We start from the raw sequence: 20,554 nt of genomic DNA, 5'->3' as shown, positions 1-20,554 counted from the left end.
AGCGTCATTTGCCAATAAGCTGTTCGACCGTACGATGGAGACGTGTATGGACTCTCATATTTGCCAACGGTTGGCAGAGAAGTTCACAGCGCTGTTGCGCGATATTTCGAGTCGATTTATGTTCCGAGTTATTCTCTGGGACATTGGTCCGGTCAACTCAGCTCGACTCACGGAGAGTATCCTATGTATTCTGCAAACAACCTTCCATCTCCAAAGTATGGAAATGGGTGAAAGCATTGGGTCGGAATGGGTAACTTTCAAAAAATGTACTTATATGATTTCTCTTTTCTTCCTTCTCCACTGAACAGCATCGATTGAGTTACGGTCATGTGGGGGCTTTGCAACCAATCACGGTAGAACCTCAGACAGAAGCTGAGCGAGTCATGGGGAGGGAATCTGTGGAAATATGTTTGAATCGTGGCTGCTAACATGTCCAGCCCATCCAAAATTCTTGCAACGCCCTTTTCAATGTTGAGCGAAACTAAAAGCGGGGGGCCCCTGCTGATGCGCTTGAACATGATACAATACAATACGAATAATCCTTCTCTTCAATTTTAAGTGGATGTTCTGAACGTTTCGAGACCATCATTGAATAGCCGTTGATGGATATGGACCTTGATACTTGATGCTTGATCATCTGCAACAGTAGATATTTGAACAATATCCATGAAGACTTCTCTGGAGTACCACGAGATAAGTCAAGTGATTTGGGCACAGCCTCTCACGGCTGGCATCAGAAATGAATTGACAGTGACGGCCTCCATCTTCTGTATCTCTATCCACTCATCGAGGTTGTGACCAGCTGCACTACGTCATGCATTGCCACTACCCAAAGTCTGTACCGACTATCACCAGCCACTGTGATGCCATAGATCGGATCTTGACCAACCTCAACGCCAGGCATCAGGATTTCCAAGTCCAGTCCATCTATTTAGCCAGTCTCCTTTCCTTCACCTAGCCCTGGACTTCTCTCCATTTTTCATAACTAGATCTCACCGACTAGCTATCCATCTCCACAACACCATCCTCATAACTACTTATCGTATCATATACCCGCTCACCTCAATTATAACCAAGATGCCTCTCGTCGTCCCGGGGATCACCTCAGATAAATCTTCATCGTCGACAGCCGACTGGCAGAACAAGCTGATGGGCAAGACGCTCGGCAGCTCGCACAACGAGACCAGCTTCGCTAAGAAGGACCTGCCGCAGAACCACCGCGTCGTCGAGGAGAACTCGATGCTCACTATGGACCATGTTGCTGATAGGTATGCTTGTCCTTTTCTGTGATTCTGCGGCCTGGTCGACTATCTGTGTGTTGTTTGCTTTTGGCCATGGAACAACTGATTGCTGATATTGTGCTAACATTCCGGGCCCGGTAGGTTGAATGTCCACGTCGATAAGGATGGGACGGTCAAGAAGGTGACTCACGGATAGATGGTTTCATTCGGTGCATTGCCGGAAGTTTCTCATTGATGTCTTCACCTATTGAGGCTCCAGATGGACGCTTATATTGATTGGACTGCTATTCCTGGCAAAGATCATCTCGGTTCACAGGGCATCAAATGCTTGATGTGATTTGGGTCTGGAGCTCTGAGCTGAAACCCCTCCCAGGCAACGCATTCCATTCCAGCATTTGTAATAAATATCTATGAGAATGAACATACCTTCCTGGAGAAAACAACACACACACACACACTCACACACACACACTCACACACACACACTCACACACACACACTCACACACACACAAACGCCTGGTTCCATATCCAATGAATTAACCCCGCTTCAAGACTCCTCCCTGATGAACTATCTCTCCTCTCTGAATAATTCGTTTGCACTGGACAAGAGGTGTCCTCCGCCTGAAACAGCTTGGAGTGGTTGGTCAAAGCCGAATGTGAATCCAATATGGGGTTCTTTCTAGCCATCTCGTAGCACCCGCAATGCTCTTTGCATGCACTTCAGTCGTTCCCTTTCTTTGACCACAATATTTCTGGCCAAACGCTTGATTTCTTCGTTTTCCCATTGCTCCCGCCATGATGTCCAGCCGGCTAGCTCTCCAACCACAACTTCTTGTGTATACCTTAGTTCCTTGCCCAAGCGCTCAATGTCTGCTTGTCCTTGCAGGATCTTTTTCTCGGTCTCTTTCATGGATTTAGCCCGGCTTTCTTCAGAACCAGGAAAATTAATGTTCATAATGCCTTTCTTGGGTAGCGAGTTGCTGTACAGATTCGACTTGAGCTTATCCAATGCTTTTTGGCCGGATAATATTTGCGAAATCAAGGTATTTGGACGTAGGAGTGCCGTTTGGACTGCTGCTATTGTCGAGTGGAACGAGGTTAAACTCATGATGAAGACTGCTAATGGCGAAGATGCTATCTCTGAATGCATCAAGCTCGCAAATCGAATAAACGTGTCAACGTGCAGTTTTGACAAGGTGTTCGATGGTGATCCTAGAGTGGCAAACGACACTGCACACAGGCTGAGAGACTCTGAAAAATCGGCATGAGCTTGCGTGTAGATGTGTCCCTTTCTAATGATCGCTCTCGTGTAATTGTTCACCTTTCTAACAATGTCTCGAGAGTGAGATATCAGCGAATCCACAGCGTTCATGTCAGATTTTGTTGTCAACGGGTCATAATCGTCCGCAATCTTCTCTTGAAGCAGCTCGGCCTTCAATTTGGCCCGCTCTGCCATTTGTTCTTGGAGCATATCTGGAACCAAGAAGAACTCCCACAACATCTCATGTGTAGAGAAGGTAGGATGTTTCATCAAGATCCTCAAGAATCGGTCTAGGTGGGTTTGTGCGTCATATAGTACAGACCTAGAAGGACGAGAATGTAGCTGGAATGGGCTTCGAAAGTTGTTGGCCACCATTGTTGGCATGTACGATACTGGGTGATCCATCGAAAGCCATTTGGCGAGGTTCTCGAAATCTTGTAATGCACGTCGGCTCGTGGTGATAGTGTACGTTGTGTTTGACACTGAAGGATTTGGTGCACCTGATTTGAGGATAAATCTGGCCGAGCCATCTTCGACGAAGAACGATCTCACAATGGCCGTAATCCTTCCAGTCATATCCGGGCTATTTGAGGGCGAGAACAGAGTCAAGTCGTCAACTCTATTGCGTACTTCATCGTCCTTTGCCAACTCCACGGCAGTCAAACCTCGGGACTCTCGAAGATACGTGTCTATTCTCGGATCACCAAGGAAGATGCGGACCATATCCACGCGACCGTATTTCGAAGCGAGCATCAGGGGTGTGAACTTCCTGTCGTTCATTGAATTTGGATCAACATCACAAGTTTGAAGAATGTGCTGCATGATTGAGGCATCGTTTACAATGTGAAGTAAGGAGTTGCCCTTATTGTCCACATGGTCCTCAACACGAAGGGGTAGGTCATCGCCTTGAGAATCTTTTGCAGCAATCAAAGCTTCAGATACCATCGTACTGTACTCTGGGTGGTCATAGGTACGACATATAGCGAACAAAGGCGTGTGCCCAATCTTGTCCCTTTGACGCCAAGGGATGATGCTCGCAAGTCTCTTTATCAGTTGAGGAGTATTGAACAGGTAATGGCCAGTGCTGCGGCCTCGAGAATCTTTGACTGCGATGTATTCTCGGAATTTCTCTTCCCCTGTGTTTTGTTCTGCGTATTCTAATATGATATCAATGAGTTCAACATTGGCAAGCTGAACTGCAGCACTTAGGAGCGTTGCTCCTTCCTGCGTGCAATCTGCCAAGACTTGCTCAGGGCCGTAATGCTCAGACAAGCAAAGGAGGTATCTGAGTGACTGTGGCTGCTGATTTTCCACTGCCATCATAAGCACTGAGTTACCAATTGAATCTTGTGTCTGTGCTAGACTGGAGACAGAGGTATCGCCCTCAATGCCACTTATTGTCGTGTCAATCGTCGTAGCTCTTGACAATAGCGAGAATGCCGAAGATATTGACATGCTTCTAGCAGCCAGCTGAACTCTCTTTTTCTGCTTTGGAATGGATGTCTTCTTCTGAGCCGTTTGGAAGGGAAAGACGTGAGAGAGCCCACCTTCATGGGACGGGTTGCGTGATAGAGAGGGTCTGTCTGCATGTTCAGATGTATGTGTTGACGAGGTGGCGATCCGAGAAAGAGGAACTTCACAAGGCTCTTCAACAAGCTCATCAGCGATGATTGCAGATTCTTCGAAAATAGCTTTGATTTCATCCACCGATCCTGCTTTGACGGCTTTCCAGAGAAGATTGTTCTGCTTGGATGCTCTGCGTAAACCTCCAGCATCGCGTGCCAGGTATGTCAGAACTGCTTCAAGAGTGCTCAGTGAATAGCCGATCTCGCCGCTTTCGACATCGTCGATGTAGATGAACCTCTGCATGTAGGATAACCTGGCCTGAAGGTGTCTTACTGAGGACCGAATGACAACCAAGAGCAAGAGAGATACAAGGATGTCGGCATTGATAGTCAATGCTGCGACTGCCCGCTTTTCCTCATCGCCAACGTCTTGTGGTTCTGAAACGACCTTTTGAGTTTCGAGCAAGACATCCAACATTTCTTGTGGACTTCCAGCTACTCCCATTTTTCGAAAAACTGTCACCCCTCGATTGATTCTGGAAATTAAGTCCTTCTTGCCCTTTCTTCCATCTTCAATGGCAATTCCAACCTGAGATACATCTAGGCAGTCCATTTGGCGGATTCTTTTATCAAGCTCTTGGTCCGGTGTTCTGTGGAATGAACAGAGACGAGGAAATAGTAGCGAGTCATGGACTGTTTCAGCAACATAACGTTCGATCAATTTCTCAACGTCAGGCCCTGTCAAATCGGTCGTTGCCCCCAAGTAAGATAGTTGTTGCTTGTCCACGCCTTGGAATAGATCAATAGCTGCAGTCACTGCGGTTTCGAGCGCTCTTCGCATGAGGTCCTCTTCATCTTCGAAATACGCCGCTGAATTGAACGGCAATTTTACTGACCCGTTTGACTTGATGGAGGCGGTTTCTGAGGCTTGAGTTGTTCCGTCCAACGATCCTAGAGTCGGACTTCGCGAAGGGGGCGGCGGTAATGGTCTACCCAACTCCTTCCCAAATTCGTTGAAGAGCCTCTCTAGGCCGGGCTGCATTTGCCGGGCGATCATCGGAAAGCTATTCAAGAGCTCATTAAACGACTTGATATCTTTCTTCTTCGGAGTTGGAGGCTCTGAAGAACTGGCTATCGAGGCAGTACGGGTCATTGTTGTCGACGAGTTCTGGCTTTCCCCTATGAGGGCCGGTTTGATAGGCAAGGCTTCGAACATGCCAGTCAACGGTTTGGTAATATAGTAGACAAGCCATTGCTGAGTTTCCGGACCGGGGGAGTAGTACAGCAGGTCGGTAAGCAGCGAAGCCTGAGTGAGCTGCTTAAATCCTTTGTTACTGTAGATGACATTCTCTTTTAGGATCACGGTCCTGCTATTGACGGTCGAGTAAGTCTTTGCCTTCCCTCTGCTCTCCCGAACACTCCCGTCTTTTACCGCGATGGAATTGGGAATGATACGGAGGATATGGCTCCCCAAGAAGTCCTCATCTTCACACTGGTCGGCGTAGCGTTTGCCAGTCTCGCGGTCTTGTCCGTACAGGAGGGATTCGGTGGTGGGCACCAGGAGGACATAATTCTGGGCGGGTAAAGCATGTCCTAGCACACTACTCTGGAAGAGCGCGCGTAGGAACGGGTTCAGGACGGGCATCCAGGCAGATGCGCCTACGTTTGGCAATGCGAATCATCGAGTCGGCATGAATGAGTGGGGAGAAAAGGGTCAGCAGAGGCTGACTGACGTGGAGAGTGGATGGCAGAAGCGACACCGGAGACTTGGCCAAGTGGTGTGGCTTCGCATGGATGAGAAGCCCGGAAGAGTTCGATGATGAGTGTGATGACTGAACAAAGATCGGGAAGTGTCAGTTGGTGCAGATGGAGAAATTTCAAGGAGTCGAGATGAACTATCAGATGTTCAGTCTCTGGAGACCCAGGCTGCGCTAAACGAAGTTTCCCCAGCTTTCCTTTTCGGATTCCTGTCAGAATGGCAGGAGCTTGGCATCCCTGATACTTCGGAGCATGTGGCTGCCCACATTCGTCATCCACTATACCTTCTTAGTATTCTGCTAGACGCTTTAATGAGCCGCTAGTGCCGCTAGTACAGCTACTAGTGTCACTAGCTCTGATCGAACTCGGGAATAATTCCGATCAGAAAACGAAAAAAGTCTCAGGCCACAAATTGGACCTTGATAGTCAGAACGATAAAGTTGACAACAGTCAATTAAGCCACAACAACCGAGCGTCTATAAATGGCTTCGAGCCGGAGTGGACGCCGTCGGCAGACACTCAGTCAAGGCATTGACAAAGAGGTATATCGAGTCCTTCATTCGATAATAGTCCGATGCTCACACAAAGGCCCAGGTCTACCAGGTTGTCCGAAAAATCATCGACGAGCGGAGCCAGTACGGCGAGGGCGAATCATCGCTAACTCTCACATTCAGTGCAATATATGATCAAATCAAGCTTTCCAATTCGTCGCTCAATCGGAAACCCAAGAAAGTATTAGAGGACAGTATTGAGCGTGTTCTCGAGACCATCCAACACGACGCCGAACCGTCTGACTCTGACGACATTCTTACAGAACAGCATTCCACACCGAAGCACGCTTCGTCTGCGCTCAACAAAAGCATCGTGGGCAGGTGGGCCAAATCTGGGACGTCGACCCCAAAGGGCTCCTCGACTGGAAAACCCGACCACGACGACGAGTCCCAGGAGAAGGCCCCCATGGCCGACCCGGAACCTTCGTCTAAGAAACGGCTCACTAACGGCGAGCCGCTTCCGAAGAAGCGCAAGGCGACTACATCTTCGAGCTCAAGCATTGACAAATCGCCTCCCAGCCACGTGTCTCTATCCGACATGGGAGGCATCGACAATGTGATCCAGCAATTCGAAGATCTACTCGTTATCCCCATGACCAGACCTGAGATCTATACCTCGTCCAAAGTCCAGCCGCCCAGAGGCGTACTCATCCACGGCCCGCCAGGATGCGGCAAGACCATGGTCGCCAATGCGTTTGCGGCCGAACTCGGCGTCAACTTCATATCCATTTCTGCACCGAGCATCGTCTCCGGCATGTCGGGAGAGTCGGAGAAAGCGCTGAGGGACCATTTCGACGAAGCCAAGAAAGCCGCCCCATGCTTGATCTTCATCGACGAGATAGACGCCATCACGCCAAAACGAGAATCCGCGCAGCGAGAGATGGAGAAGCGAATCGTTGCTCAACTTCTCATCTGCATGGATGATCTCGCGCTGGAGAAGACGGACGGCAAACCTGTCGTGGTCCTGGCGGCCACAAACCGACCCGACAGCCTGGACCCGGCGCTGAGAAGGGGCGGACGCTTCGATAAAGAGATCAACATGACCGTGCCCAATGAAATCGTGCGGCAGCAGATCCTGCGCGCGCTGACGCGAGACTCCAACGTCGCAGCAGACGTCGACCTGGCACTACTAGCCAGGCGCACGCCTGGATTTGTGGGAGCTGACCTGAGCGATCTAGTCTCCACGGCCAGCACCGCTGCGATTAAACGCTACGTCGACATGCTGAAGGCAAACTCCGAGTCCTCGGCGATGGAAGTAGACGAGATATGTCCTACTGCACTGGCGGATCCAGCGGGAACAACGACCTCGGTCTCACCCGTCGTCACGTCCCTCCGCCGACTGATCAAATACGCGAAATCGACCTCCTTCGACCCGACCGAGACATCTCTATTCTCCATCACCGCAGACGACTTCCTGACGGCCCTACCACAAATCCAACCGTCTTCGCTGCGCGAGGGATTCGCGACCATCCCGACCACGACATTCGCATCCATCGGGGCACTGGACAGCCACATCAACGCACTGACGGCGACGATCATCTCTCCGATCCTCAACCCGGCGCTGTACTCGAACATCGGCATGACGCCTTCATCGGGGGCGCTGCTGTGGGGCCCGCCCGGGTGCGGCAAGACGCTACTGGCCAAGGCGTGTGCGAACTCGAGCCACGCGAACTTCATCTCGGTTAAGGGACCCGAGCTGCTGAACAAATATGTGGGTGAATCCGAGCGCGCAGTGCGCCAGGTCTTCAACCGCGCACGGCACAGTGTGCCGGTCTTGATTTTCTTCGACGAGCTGGATGCCCTCGTGCCCCGGCGAGATGGCATGGTGTCTGAGGCGAGTGCGCGCGTAGTGAATACGTTGCTCACGGAGCTGGATGGCGTGGGGAACAGTCGTGAGGGCATCTATGTGATTGCCGCTACGAACCGGCCGGACATCATCGACCCGGCCATGCGTCGACCTGGCCGACTCGACACGCTGCTCTACGTTGGCCTGCCCGATACGGAAGGACGAGTTGACATCTTACGCACGCTCACCAAAAAATTAAATAACTTTGAGTTCGACGAGTCAGTGGCCAGGATTGCCCGAGACTGTGAGGGTTTCAGTGGAGCAGACCTGGAGGAATTGCTGCGGAGAGCTGGATATGCAGCCATCAGTCGCTGTGGAACTTCTCAGTCGCAGAACAGCCCTCGCGTAACTACGGCAGACTTTGAAGTGGCCCGAGACGAAGTCCACCCCAGTGTCAGCTCTCAGGAGATGGCTCGGTATGAGAAGCTACGCAAGGAATGGGGCAGAGGTTGAGATGGGCAGGCTCCAGACTGCCAAGACGGTCTGGGTTTGCTGGAGTGGAGATATTTCAAGAAGACCAAACAGCCCCCAGCAGAATTTGCCCCTTGCCTACATTCACTCATTGGTAGCAAACAGAATCATGTTGTTCGGCTGATCTAGTCATAATCTTTCAGCACACACAGATGTGCTTCCAGGAGGGCCGATCGACATGAAATTGATACCCATTAAACCGCGGCCAAGTACTCCTCTATGATAGCAATGAACTTGATCCGCCAATAAAAATCCATCATCAGTACATCGACGACCAACGAGGAATAAGCTGGCCGCTCTCTGCGGCATGTATGCTACGCACAACCTTCATTCTCTCCAAATGGTCTGCTTGATCCGACGCGGTATGGCGAGGATATGAAGAGGCACCGCGTTGCCGACCGCCTATAACATATCTTCGTGTTCTTGGAGCGGGAGGCAGGAGACGGATTTGCAGCTTCGGGGACGGCAAGGGAGCTTTGGAGATCTATCAGTGAAACAAGTCGCAGTTGGGGATGCTCTCCTACCGTATGGTGAAGCATTGGTTATATCGGCTGCGTCATAGATTGATATGGACGAAGCTGAAGAATTTCTCCTCGTGTGAGATTCTGAAGCAAGACAATCGGCTGAGTCGGAGGGACGATCTGGGCCATTATTCTGATCGAGAGGTGTGAGCGTGCGTGATCTCCATATGCCTTCAACTTCGGCCTCTTCGATCAAGGCACGAATGCCAAATGGTATTTCACTGCTAATTCGGCTGACGAGGGTCGCTTGCCCACGCTCTGCTTGCTCAACAGCCATCTTCTTGTTGTGTTTCCTGTCTTGAATCCACAATTTGAACTTAACGCAGTAAGCGACTATGAGGACAATCATCTAGAAGGGTCAAGAGAGTCCGAAAGGAGGGAGACATGGTGAGAGGACGAACGAGACCGCCACCCAAAATCTATGACATGATCAGTCGGTGACTTCGCAAGGTGTTATCAACGCACAAGACTCAACCTAGCCCATGCTGGCCATTCTAAGAAAAACGTTCCAGAGAATGCCCCCGGGTCCATCTTGCCAAGAACACTATGAAGCACACATGACAGGTATGCAGACAGGAAGTGGACGAGAGCCTCCAGTCTCGTGTTGAGAGGTTGATACAGTTCTAGGCACTGGTTGGTGAACTGCTAATGATGGGTCTGATGGAGGATTGTAAATATGAAGATGGAAAACTCTGTGTTGGTCCATGACGAGAGGATCCTGCTGGGGGAAGAGAGCAGGATAAGGAGGAAAGGAAGTTGTGACTGAGATTGAGCCTGGTGAAGGATGGAAGTGAGGGCAAGAGCGACCCAGACTTGCTCACGTTCGCAGTTACCACTTTCACATTGACGTCGCCTACTGTCTTCATTTCACTCTGGAGATGAATTCCCTGGCATCTCAATCAGACATCGGGATACTTGCGGGTGGACCAGGACTTGTATGATGTACTTATGTGTGAGGCGGGTTAGGCTGGATGACCTCGGCACTGTTTGCCATTGGTCACATCCACACTGATGGATCCATGAGACATAATAGATCAGAGCCGTCTATGATGATATTGGTGTATGTAATATCTACTGAGTCGTGAGAAGAATATATGATATGTACCTGAGATACTCAGTAAGGTAATGCTTGCTCCACGGGCCAAGCACTTCTGCGTAGACAAGGCTGTGGTCGCCAGCTTACCATTTCAAATTACGTCATCGTTGCCCATTCACATAGAACCTGGGTGGCTCTGGTCCAAGTGTTTGTAGAAGACAGAGCACATAATCGGACACGATAAAGCTGTGGTGGGATCGGGTATGGCGGAAAGCAGGAAACGGCATGGAGTGCTAGCCGTTAGGACCTAGGTCCGATCACCTGGCGTCAACGTTGTCGTTACGAGAATCAAATGCCTCATACTCAAGGTTGCCAGCGTACCTGTAAAAGATTGACAGGCAGCTCACACTCGATCTGGTGGTTTGCAACGCAGGCTCTGAGGACACTCAACGCTTCAACAGCCAGGCAAAATCAGCTGCCAACTATCTGGGTGATGACGGGATTTGACAAAGCGCGCCAGTCAGCACTGATAGGCAAGAGACAAGGTGCCATGGTTGGGGGATGGGGAGGGTGAGCGGCAGAAGATCTCCGATCTCCAATAAAGACCTGACAGACCATCTACAAGCAGCCCAGGGTGGACCCCAGCCTTAGTTGATCGGTCTCTCCGGCGTCCCGGCTGAATGTCCAGCAGAAAGTCTGAGCCAAAAGACAGAGCAGGTGTGTCGTTAGGAGTACCCTTGGCCCCAGGTGCCCAGGTACCCAGGCATCTAAGCATATCTGATATCTTCTTAGGCATGCGCTGTAGGTAAGCGTCGGGCTGCATTGAGGCTTCCAGTTGGCGTGGTCAACGCACCGTCATACCTGTAAGTGTACGGATTCCTTGGGACTTCTTAGCTACGCCATGGCTAAATGTCCACTCCAGCGGCTCCCCGGTAAATGATGCGATGGCGGCTCCTCTTTACCTTTCCCGCCTTGAGGTTCTCAGGGCGTCCACTAACTACGAGTCCTCTGTAGACTTTGTACTGCTTCCGTCCGGACTAGCCAAAGTTACATAGACATGGAACGCCCAGTCCATCTTCAACTTCCGTCTTCTCATCCTCTTCCCAGTGGTAGTATCTTGTCCCTCCATCTACTTACTCCCAGCACTTTTTGACAATTGTCGCCTCAGCACCACTTTTCCTGTCCATACTTCTTTAATTGCATCAGTTTTTGGCTCTAGATCTAGACATCACTCTCCTGTAATAATTGCCCACCATGCCGCCTTTCCGATTGCCCTTCTCGTCCAAACGACCCACCATCAACACTGACCCCGCCGTCGACGAGAACGCTCGCCCGACGCCCAACGATGCAAATGTCGCGAGTCCATACCGAGACAAGCCTTCACTGGCACTGGGGCTCAAAGAAAAGCGGATCGAGCCAAATGAATTCAAGTTGAGCTGTATGCGCCGAACTGCCCGCACCCACCCATACCGAGGCTAACTTATCCCAGCGGTCAACGATAGCGGCGAATATCTTCCGGTAATAGAACGTCTACTCGTTCATGAGCGATACTCTAACATACGGCGCAGCCATCTCCCACCGAAAGCAGGCCTACCTGGCTCAAATCCCCCAGTTCTGCATCCAACAACCACCGACAGTGCTTTAATGAAAACGAGCCGTTTTCTATCTCTCGAGAATCCTTCGAATCGTACAGAAGATCATTTGTGAGTAGCTGGAAGTCGTTGCGACATGCATGACGCCTGACTACAACCAACAGGATATTTCCGGCCGTTCCCCCATACTACAAGCGGACAGTTTTACTTCTCGTACATCTCTTGACTCTCGACCAGCCAGCAGATATCCCACCCGCTCGACTTTGAACAGCACGACCTTTGAGAGACCAGCCACTGCCGAGGAAGGATTTGAAGATGTTAAATTGAACGAGGAAGCCAAACAACAACCCAAGAAGAAGAGCTTTCTATCTCGATTCGGCGATTCCTCTGGCGAAACCACCACAAAAGAAGACGGCAAGCATCACTTCCACATCTTGCCAGGAAGGAAACGAGGGCAAAGTGGTACAGGAAGCGAGCTTGGGGATATGCCGAGACCTCAAAGCAACGGCAAAGCAGAGGTATCTGTACGATGAACAAAAAGAAGCTGAACAGACAACAAGAGCGATGTGTTTCTGATTCATGATGTGCATTACGAATGATTTGGCTTTAACGACGGCGAGTGACAGGAGTATCCCGGATTTTGATGCAGGACTGCGGATGGGATGGAGGGTTTTAATTGGCCGACTTTGAGACCAGTCATGGGTATTATTTAATGATGCATAGGCATACTGAGATGCACAGGGCAAGGGCGCAGTCTTGAAGATAGCATAGACGAGCTATTACAGGAATAGAGGCAACAGACCACGATGGCCTCAACTCACAATTCCATATGGCGGGCATGCCTCCACGAAAAAGTAATGTTAAAAAACTGCAGCGTCTGTCTTCACGTACCCATGGCAGTCATGCGATTTGATTCTTGCAGTCCATCTACCTTTTCCTCCTCACGTGGAATCTCATCTGGCATTTGGCCTTTGAGCATACACCCCCGGAACGCTTTTCAGAGCGGGCCGTATGCCATATTGGTGTATCAAGAGAAATAATTGATCAAAGATCTCCTCATGGAACTAGACCTTGGCCGGACACTTGTCCGATTTGATCTTCATACACCCTACAGCGTTGGAGGCTGTGGCCCTGTGAGGTCTGCGGCTCATCAACTGAACATCAGTCCTGATTCCTGAAGCTTTGACCGAGATCTGGATGCACTTTTGCGTATGCTGACTACAACTTCCGTGACCACAAATACCACGGAGAAATCAAATCCTTGTGTCAGAGCCTTCACACATGCGCTTAGCATTATTTGGAATATCACTTGCGGAAGTGGTTGAACATTACCTGGAGATTTGAGAAAGTGAAGAACGAGGCCTCCGGGCACCAAGTGAATGATGAGGCATCGATCCTTTGAACTACTACGTAGGCTCGCGAAGAATCGACGAAAGAACCGGCGGAGACGGGAGCGAAGGCATTTCAGGCAAGTCCCGGTGTCGAGGGGGTTCGGCGGGGGTGTCTTCTTAGGCTCAGCCATCTCCAGCCTTCCAGGTGCCTCCTGGCTAAGACAATCCTCGTGAAACCCCCCCCCCCGGACGGAGCCCTTGGCGATATCCTGTAGCAGCACATCCCCCCCGAGGCCCCTCGACTGACCCCTGTACCTCTTAACTAAACGTGTGTGATTCAACTCTCCCAGCCAACGCTGACGGCAGAGTCACTTGTTAGTGCAGCCTCCTCTCCTCCTTTGGGCATCAAGACTCGACTCGATGCTGAACCTGGTTGCTTTCTTCGCGGGGTTCGATTCATTCTTCGTAGCCCAAGTCCTTTCCATTTCAATTCGCCATCCAGACTCCTTTGCAGCTAGACACATCACATTGAACAGTTTCAAAAAAACTTACCCCGGTTTGTAGAAATGGGAAACTGCTCCTTCTGCAATTTCAACTTCACTTGACATGGCTCTCTGTCTCCCACCACATCCTGCCCTTCTGCCAGTGTCTGTCGTCCTACCCGCGCTGAATGACTTTCTCTATGCCTGGCACGGCCAATAAGATCGAAGACCCATGCCAGGAATGTCGAGGTATGTCGTGATGACCACTTCCATCAATCGGATTTCCTTGTTGATGTGAACTGCTTGCTAGAACGCCATCTCAAATGTAAGCAAGACACCATTTCCATTCTGCTGCTAAGCCTGCAACGCTCCCACTTTCTCAGCTTTTTCTCTGCCTTTCGCATGGTCTTCCGGCGATACGAATGCACATGTATCACAAGCCTTTCCAACCCCGACCATTCAAGAAGCCTGCTCTCGAGGTGACAGATGCACAATGGATTGCCTCCACTGACTCCGTCCCAGGCGACGACAGCCGCCCCAAGTGTAAGCAATGTGAGAGACTCGGCCAGAAGTGTCGGAGGGGAAAGGGCAAGCTCAAGTTTCGCCACGGCTCCAGCGCCCGATATGATGCGACTTTCTCCAAAGATCAGACATGGCTCGAGCAGAACAAAAATGGTAAGTTTGTGTAACCCGAGCCCGATTTCTCTCAATATCCGTCGTGCGGAAAGGAAGCTGTCGATGTCCGTCAAGACGCCGTCTCTTATACTTGCTCTCGCCATACCATCAGCTCCCAACCCCTCTCCACATTTCTTTTGTCACACGCATTGAGTCCACGAGTCCACGAGTCCACGCTGGCAGCCAGCCGTTTCAAGTCGTGTCTCCATTCATGCCACTTGAGTTCACTCTTGCAGAATCAAGAGCCTATCACAAATTTATACTAACTGTGTCCACTAAACAGCAAAGTTCCAATTTGTCGATGAAAATCCCGAACTGGAGAACTACTATTCTCCAGACGACATCGTGGTCAATACCGTCAGACCGCCTCTTCCACCCCAGAAGGAAGACGAACCCCCGTCTCCTATCAAGCGACATGATCAGTTTGATGAGGATAAATCCAACACAATCCGTACCGTCTCCTCCTCTGAATTTCCTATCTCTTTACATTTTACAAACAGCGAGAAAGTCCTGGTCCATGCCCCTATAAAAAGAAGGAGAACCACCGATTCCTCTATTCATCCATTCCGACCAAATCCAGAAGCATGGTCGCATGGTGCCTACGATCCTATTCGCTCCCAGTACCGTGTCTATGAGGATCCCAAAGCCTTTGGTCCTATCAGTCCTGAAGGGTTTATACCTATGCCCGAACAACCGTACATACCTAAGATTGTAGAGGCCGAGTATCGTCGTCTCGCCGACTCTGCAGCTGCAAAAATCCCGGAGGATGAATCTCTTCTCTCCCCTGCTATCTGGAAGGAGCAATTCTATTGGCCCAATCAATTTACCACTACTCAATGCGCATGCTTGATGCGATACTATATTGAACATCTGGCACCTTGGGTACGTACATTGCCTGTAGCAAGGCTTCAAGGCTAAGTCGAAACAGTTTGATGTTGGGGATCCTGGTCGTCATTTCGCTCTTGCTGTTCCCCAGCGAGCAAGAAGGTGCCCGCCGCTGCTTAATGCAATCTTCACGGCGGCTTCCAGACATTTGGCGTCCCTCCCACAATACAAAGCATCCTGCGGCGTCATCCATTATCAGAACGTGCCACTCCCAAAATTGACTCCTGACACAGCTCTGAAATATCACAATGCGTGTATTGCATATCTGATTAAACTGTCAAGTGATCCAGAGCATGTTAGAGATGAGAATCTGTTGGCTGCAGCAGTAATCTTGAGATACTATGAAGAGATTGACACCTCGTTTACAGGAGAAGACAGTGAAACTTTCCTGCATACCTTTCAAATATTTGTCAAAGCCCAAGCCAATCCATACTTCCAGATTTTAGGTGATGGAGGTTCTCCAAAATTTCTCCGACCAGGTTCAACTGGTAATGTTCGAGAGAATGCAGCTGCCTATCTCAAGAGTTTCCAGCATGCAGCCTTCAGAGTGGCCTTGCGCCAAGAGACGACCATTGCCTTTATGAAACAGAGAGCTGTCAGACTACCTCTCGAGAGGTGGTCGATACTGCAGGGGTTTGAGGCGGCGGATGATTTTGTGTGGTCTGATCGTCACCTCTATCACTGTGCAAATGTGTTACAGTATTGTTTCGGGGGGGAAGTCATGGCTGGGAGAGCGAGTGTTGAGCGGTGGACTGAACTGCAAAACTACGAAGCCCAATGGGATAACGCCAAACCATTGTCCTTTGCACCTATCCACTATCAAGATGCTGATACGAAGAAAGGAGAATGCCTTCCACATATATGGTTTATGGCAGAAATCCACATTACTGGATTACTGCATCTGGACCTTGCACGAATACTTCTGACAGTTTATAATCCTAACATCCCCAGAATCGGGCAAGGGGTTTCGGCAGCCCAGCGACGGCTTACTGAGGAAGTGCATGACATTGTTGTGCGCTTATGTGGCACCGCTAAATCAGCATCTTCTCAACCAGCACTGGTTCAGGCATTCATGGCAATCGCAGTTTGCGGGGAGTACTTTTCAGATTTAAAGGAACAACAAGTGCTCCTGGGTATTCTGGCGCAGCTGGAAAAGGAATATGGCTGGCCAACAACCAAAACGGCCTCTGATTTGAAGGAAGGCTGGGGCTGGAAGTGACAATCGCTGTTCCTTGGTTTCGGTTTGGTGACCATCGACATCGCTTGGTCAATCTGTTCACGAATTTACGGCCTTACGATCTGATCAGGAACTATGGAAGACATGGGAAGGGACAGGAAGCAAGGTGTCAAGGCAGGACATGCTCACAAGGGCACCATAAACTGGTATATGTAGCAATGGAGCTGATGAATGGCGTAGGCAACGCGGCGCCCAAATTGCCAGCCTCGAAATAACAAACCGAATGAGTCTGTGGTTTCTGGTTGCATCCGCATGTCTACATCATCTCAATACGCGATGCCACTAGACTGGCCAGGTGGTTAACTGATATTGGTACTCCGTACGGAGTAGTTACTCGGTAACTCAACAGGGTCAGAGTGGTGAATGAGGGGTTCGATCAAATGAAGATAAATCATGCGGCTCAATCACGTGTTCCTCCGTGCCCCTCAACGCGCTCACGTCAAGTATTCCGTCATCACGAGAATGCGGGGTGCCATCACAACTATTTTCCTCCGCCCATTACAAACCGTACTTCGCTGGGGGAACATTACTAATTCAAAGCCGAGACAATGATGCAGTCTATGGCGCCATCAACATCGGACTTCTCCCTCTTTCTTCACCCTCCGTAGCTGGCCCTATATTTCGAGTCGAAATATCCTTGGAATTTTACTGCTGTCTCTGGTGCGTCCACGAGATTCTCACAGTGCCACTTATTTGGGTGAAGAGAACCACCACCTATCAAGGTATCCAGACCACATATCTAGACATATATTTTCACTCGCCTCCATCTCTACACAAGATGGCAAACTACCTCTACATCGACGAGACCCCGAAGGAAATCAAAGAGGCCAAAGGGCTACACCTGATCACGCAGAACACGCCAAATGGACAAGCAACACAGATCCTCCTGGAGGAGCTCGCAGACACCTATGGCCTGGAATGGGGCACTACGCTGATCAACATCATGACCAACGAGCAGAAGAAAGAGTGGTTCCTGCGCCTGAACGCCAACGGGCGCATCCCCACTCTCGTCGACAACAGCAAGAACCCACCTTTTCCGGTTATCGAGACCTCGGCCCAGCTGCTGTACCTGCTGAAGTTTTATGACAAGGAGGACAAGTTCGGCTTCACGGACGAACTCGAGAGGAACGAGGCCTTGCAGTGGTTGTTCTTCTGGCATGGTGGTGGAGCCCCCTACCAGGGCCAGGTGAACCATTTCAGCAGGGCTGCGCCAGAAAAAATACCTTGTAAGGAACCCATTCCACCACCTTTGTTGATGTTTTCGGACGCTTAGTATAAGACCCCATAACTGACATCCATCCCTCTTGTTCCGCCCTCAGATGCAATCAACCGATACAAGAACGAGACCCTGCGCGTGTATGGCGTGCTCGAGATCCGACTGTCCGGCATCTACACTGGCGGCGAACCCCGCGACTACCTAGCTGGCAAGGGCAAGGGCAAATACAGCATTGCAGACATCAAAGCTTGGTGTTGGGTCAAGGGCTGGGAACGCTCCGGTTTCACTGCCGAGGACGTCAAGCCGTTCCCTCACCTGCTCAAGTGGATCGATCGTATCGCTGCTCGTCCTGCCGTTCAGCGCGGTATCGGCGACAAGTATATTCAGCAGTAAGTCAAACCACTCTTAAGGGGCCTAGCGAAGGGCACGGGGATTGTTTGGTTGCGGTAGCTCGCTCTCTTAAGTGTGTGTGTGAGCGAAACACTCGTGCATGGTCATGCAATTGAAACACAAAGGCCTCACCATAACGTCTGGGGAAAATAAAATACACCTCTTGCCGAAACACACCCTTTTCTTTGGTACTTAGATTTGAAGAAATCCTCCGGTGATATGTGGCCTTCCTCTGCGTCTGTGGCGACGGTTCTTGTCTTTCTCTTCCCTGATCAAGATTCATCAAATTTTCCCAGAACAAAAGCCCGCTTCCACCACTGCGTGGCAACCACAACCATATAGATATAGTTCCTCATTTCCGTTTGTTCGTCCGTTCACTTATGAAACCTAACTGACTCGTCGAGCCTTCCCTCTTCCCTCTTTAGGTCGAAACTATGATTTGTACGCAACATTAATCATTTAATGTTAAAGATCCCTTCATGGCGGGTTTCGAGGCTCTAGTTAGCAGACGACATCACGAAAAATAACATCGGGAGTTGAAAGAGCGAGGGCGCCGATCTAGCCGTCCCCCTGTAGCATTTGTCTTGAAATGCCATCGAGCAGTAGCTATCTTAGTCGGTCCAGAGCGGGAACGGGGGCCGTTCTTTAGAGTTTCGTAGCCACCCGGCTAGTTCTCCTGAATGTCACAGCCTTGCGAACGGCCCTGCATTGCCCTATCAAATCTTTCTTCATTGGTGACAAGGCCGACCCAGAGCGCCCCTCTTGGGCCTTTTCAATCTACGGAACGCTCTTCATTTAGAGCTGACTTGCCCAGATGAGTTTTGTGAAGTTTAGACTTGATAAACTGCTGTTCGGGAACATTTTGATATTTAAGCTCAACGACAATGTGGAATGTTGCTGGAAGATCGGCTGGCACATATTAAATTGAATCTATTAACAATGCCTCTATAGACTCCGTGTCTAAACTGTCCGGTAGCTTCAGAGCGTTCCTGGAGCGTAGCAACTGTTCTAATCGATGTCTCAATAGTGTGGAAAGTCTAATCCGAAGCTTCCAGAACAGCAACAATACATAACATCTGTCAGTCATCCCAGCCCCAACGACCAGCGATCCACCTTACGAGATAGACCAGTGAAATCAAAACCGGCACCTCGATCAGTGGGCCGACAGTCGTGGCCAACGCCTCGTCGCTGTTGGCTCCAAAAGTGGCGACCGCGACGGCGATGGCGAGCTCGAAATTATTGCTGGCCGCGGTGAAGCTCTGGGTGGCTGCTAGTTTGTATCCAAATCCCAGGCGTTTTGTGACCAAGAGCGTGAGAAAGAAGATGACGATGAAGTATACGATGAGAGGGGCGGCAACTCGGACGACTGAGACGATTTGATGGACGACTTGCTTGCCCTGCGAGGCGAACAGGACGAGAATGGTGTAAAGAAGGCCGATAAGTGACCACGGAGCGAGCCACTTGAGGAATTTCTGCTCGTACCAGGCTGCGTTGATCTTCCTTAGGATCAGGCGCGTCACGACGGCAGCTCCAAGCGGGATACCGAGGAAAACCCCGACGCTCCGGGCCACGGTGGAGTACGCCACATTAGCACTGCCACCGTGACTCATAACATTGACGAAGAGAATGGCCAAGGGTGCGTAGAGGACCATCTGGAGGACTGAATTGACGGCCACAAGGATGGCGCAGTACTCCTCGTCTCCACCGGCAAGACCTGTCCAGATCAAAACCTTTAAGCCGACGTAAATTTTTTGATCAGCTACTAGAACCTCAATATTGCAGGACTGAGAGAGTGTCGCTTACCATGGCAATGCAGCGTGCCAGCCCCACGAATATAAGCCCGTTCCGAAGCTCAGGTTTATCTGGCAGGAAGGCCCAGGCCAGGCCGAGCTGTTTTTTTGGTCGTCAGCGATGTATGTTATTGAGTTGAAGGCGGGGAAACCAAAATCCTTTTTGTTGTAACATACCATGAGAAAAGGTGCAATGATCCAGTTAACCACGATACTGAATCCCAATTGGATCCAAATCTGGCGGTGGGCAAAGATTCGATGTAGGGTCTCATACTTGACCTTGCAGAGGATGGGGTACATCATCACCAGGAGACCGACCGCTGTGGTGCAGAGGAAAATAGTTAGCTAAGAAAGGCAAGACTCATATTAATGGGGTTTTTAGGACGGCTTTCTTACCTATAGGGACCGAAACATCGACAAATTTGCCCTTCTGAAGAGCTGGCCCAACGTCGTCGACGAAATTTCCAAGCAGAATGCCCACGACGATGGCCAACAGGATCCACAGGACGAGAAGTCGGTCTAGCCACCCCAGGCCTGCATAGACGGATTTCTTGTGTTCGATGGGTTCTTGACTTTTTTCTTGTTTCTCTGCGTCGATATTGGACCACGGGCTTGGGCTTGTGGGATGCTGTATGATATGCTTGTGCTCAAGCCCGTGATCTGAATCGTCGTGCGAGCTTGCCATTTTGATGCTGGCGATAGCA

General features: G+C 50.4%; 7 protein-coding genes across 7 annotated transcripts; 5 read left to right on the top strand and 2 right to left on the bottom strand.

Annotated features, from left to right (window-relative positions):
- Positions 1 to 1,077: 1,077 nt before the first annotated feature.
- Positions 1,078 to 1,437, top strand: A1O9_07902 (uncharacterized protein; the record flags this gene model as incomplete). The annotated part of the gene is made up of 2 exons (XM_013403457.1): positions 1,078 to 1,268; positions 1,383 to 1,437. The coding sequence occupies 2 exons, from the start codon at positions 1,078 to 1,080 to the stop codon at positions 1,435 to 1,437; spliced, it is 246 nt and encodes an 81-aa protein (XP_013258911.1).
- A 485-nt stretch (positions 1,438 to 1,922) lies between these two features.
- Positions 1,923 to 5,714, bottom strand: A1O9_07901 (uncharacterized protein; the record flags this gene model as incomplete). Its single annotated transcript, XM_013403456.1, has 1 exon — positions 1,923 to 5,714. One exon carries the CDS (start codon positions 5,712 to 5,714, stop codon positions 1,923 to 1,925), a length of 3,792 nt encoding a protein of 1,263 aa, XP_013258910.1.
- Positions 5,715 to 6,309: 595 nt separating this feature from the next.
- A1O9_07900 (uncharacterized protein) lies at positions 6,310 to 8,677 on the top strand (the record flags this gene model as incomplete). The annotated part of the gene is made up of 2 exons (XM_013403455.1): positions 6,310 to 6,369; positions 6,398 to 8,677. 2 exons carry the CDS (start codon positions 6,310 to 6,312, stop codon positions 8,675 to 8,677), a joined length of 2,340 nt encoding a protein of 779 aa, XP_013258909.1.
- A 2,829-nt stretch (positions 8,678 to 11,506) lies between these two features.
- Positions 11,507 to 12,377, top strand: A1O9_07899 (uncharacterized protein; the record flags this gene model as incomplete). The annotated part of the gene is made up of 4 exons (XM_013403454.1): positions 11,507 to 11,690; positions 11,742 to 11,770; positions 11,821 to 11,955; positions 12,009 to 12,377. 4 exons carry the CDS (start codon positions 11,507 to 11,509, stop codon positions 12,375 to 12,377), a joined length of 717 nt encoding a protein of 238 aa, XP_013258908.1.
- Positions 12,378 to 14,085: 1,708 nt separating this feature from the next.
- A1O9_07898 (uncharacterized protein) lies at positions 14,086 to 16,436 on the top strand (the record flags this gene model as incomplete). Its single annotated transcript, XM_013403453.1, has 3 exons — positions 14,086 to 14,332; positions 14,616 to 15,214; positions 15,261 to 16,436. The coding sequence occupies 3 exons, from the start codon at positions 14,086 to 14,088 to the stop codon at positions 16,434 to 16,436; spliced, it is 2,022 nt and encodes a 673-aa protein (XP_013258907.1).
- Positions 16,437 to 17,232: 796 nt separating this feature from the next.
- On the top strand, positions 17,233 to 18,063 carry A1O9_07897 (uncharacterized protein; the record flags this gene model as incomplete). The annotated part of the gene is made up of 2 exons (XM_013403452.1): positions 17,233 to 17,680; positions 17,774 to 18,063. 2 exons carry the CDS (start codon positions 17,233 to 17,235, stop codon positions 18,061 to 18,063), a joined length of 738 nt encoding a protein of 245 aa, XP_013258906.1.
- A 1,076-nt stretch (positions 18,064 to 19,139) lies between these two features.
- A1O9_07896 (arsenical-resistance protein) lies at positions 19,140 to 20,535 on the bottom strand (the record flags this gene model as incomplete). Its single annotated transcript, XM_013403451.1, has 4 exons — positions 19,140 to 19,790; positions 19,864 to 19,950; positions 20,028 to 20,170; positions 20,247 to 20,535. The coding sequence occupies 4 exons, from the start codon at positions 20,533 to 20,535 to the stop codon at positions 19,140 to 19,142; spliced, it is 1,170 nt and encodes a 389-aa protein (XP_013258905.1).
- Positions 20,536 to 20,554: the final 19 nt, after the last annotated feature.

The sequence above is a fragment of the Exophiala aquamarina genome, assembly GCF_000709125.1.
Source record: "Exophiala aquamarina CBS 119918 chromosome Unknown aczIA-supercont1.6, whole genome shotgun sequence".
Lineage (NCBI taxonomy): Eukaryota > Fungi > Ascomycota > Eurotiomycetes > Chaetothyriales > Herpotrichiellaceae > Exophiala > Exophiala aquamarina.
The sequence above is the reverse complement of the archived record's forward strand: the minus strand, read 5'-3'. Positions and strand labels throughout refer to the sequence as shown.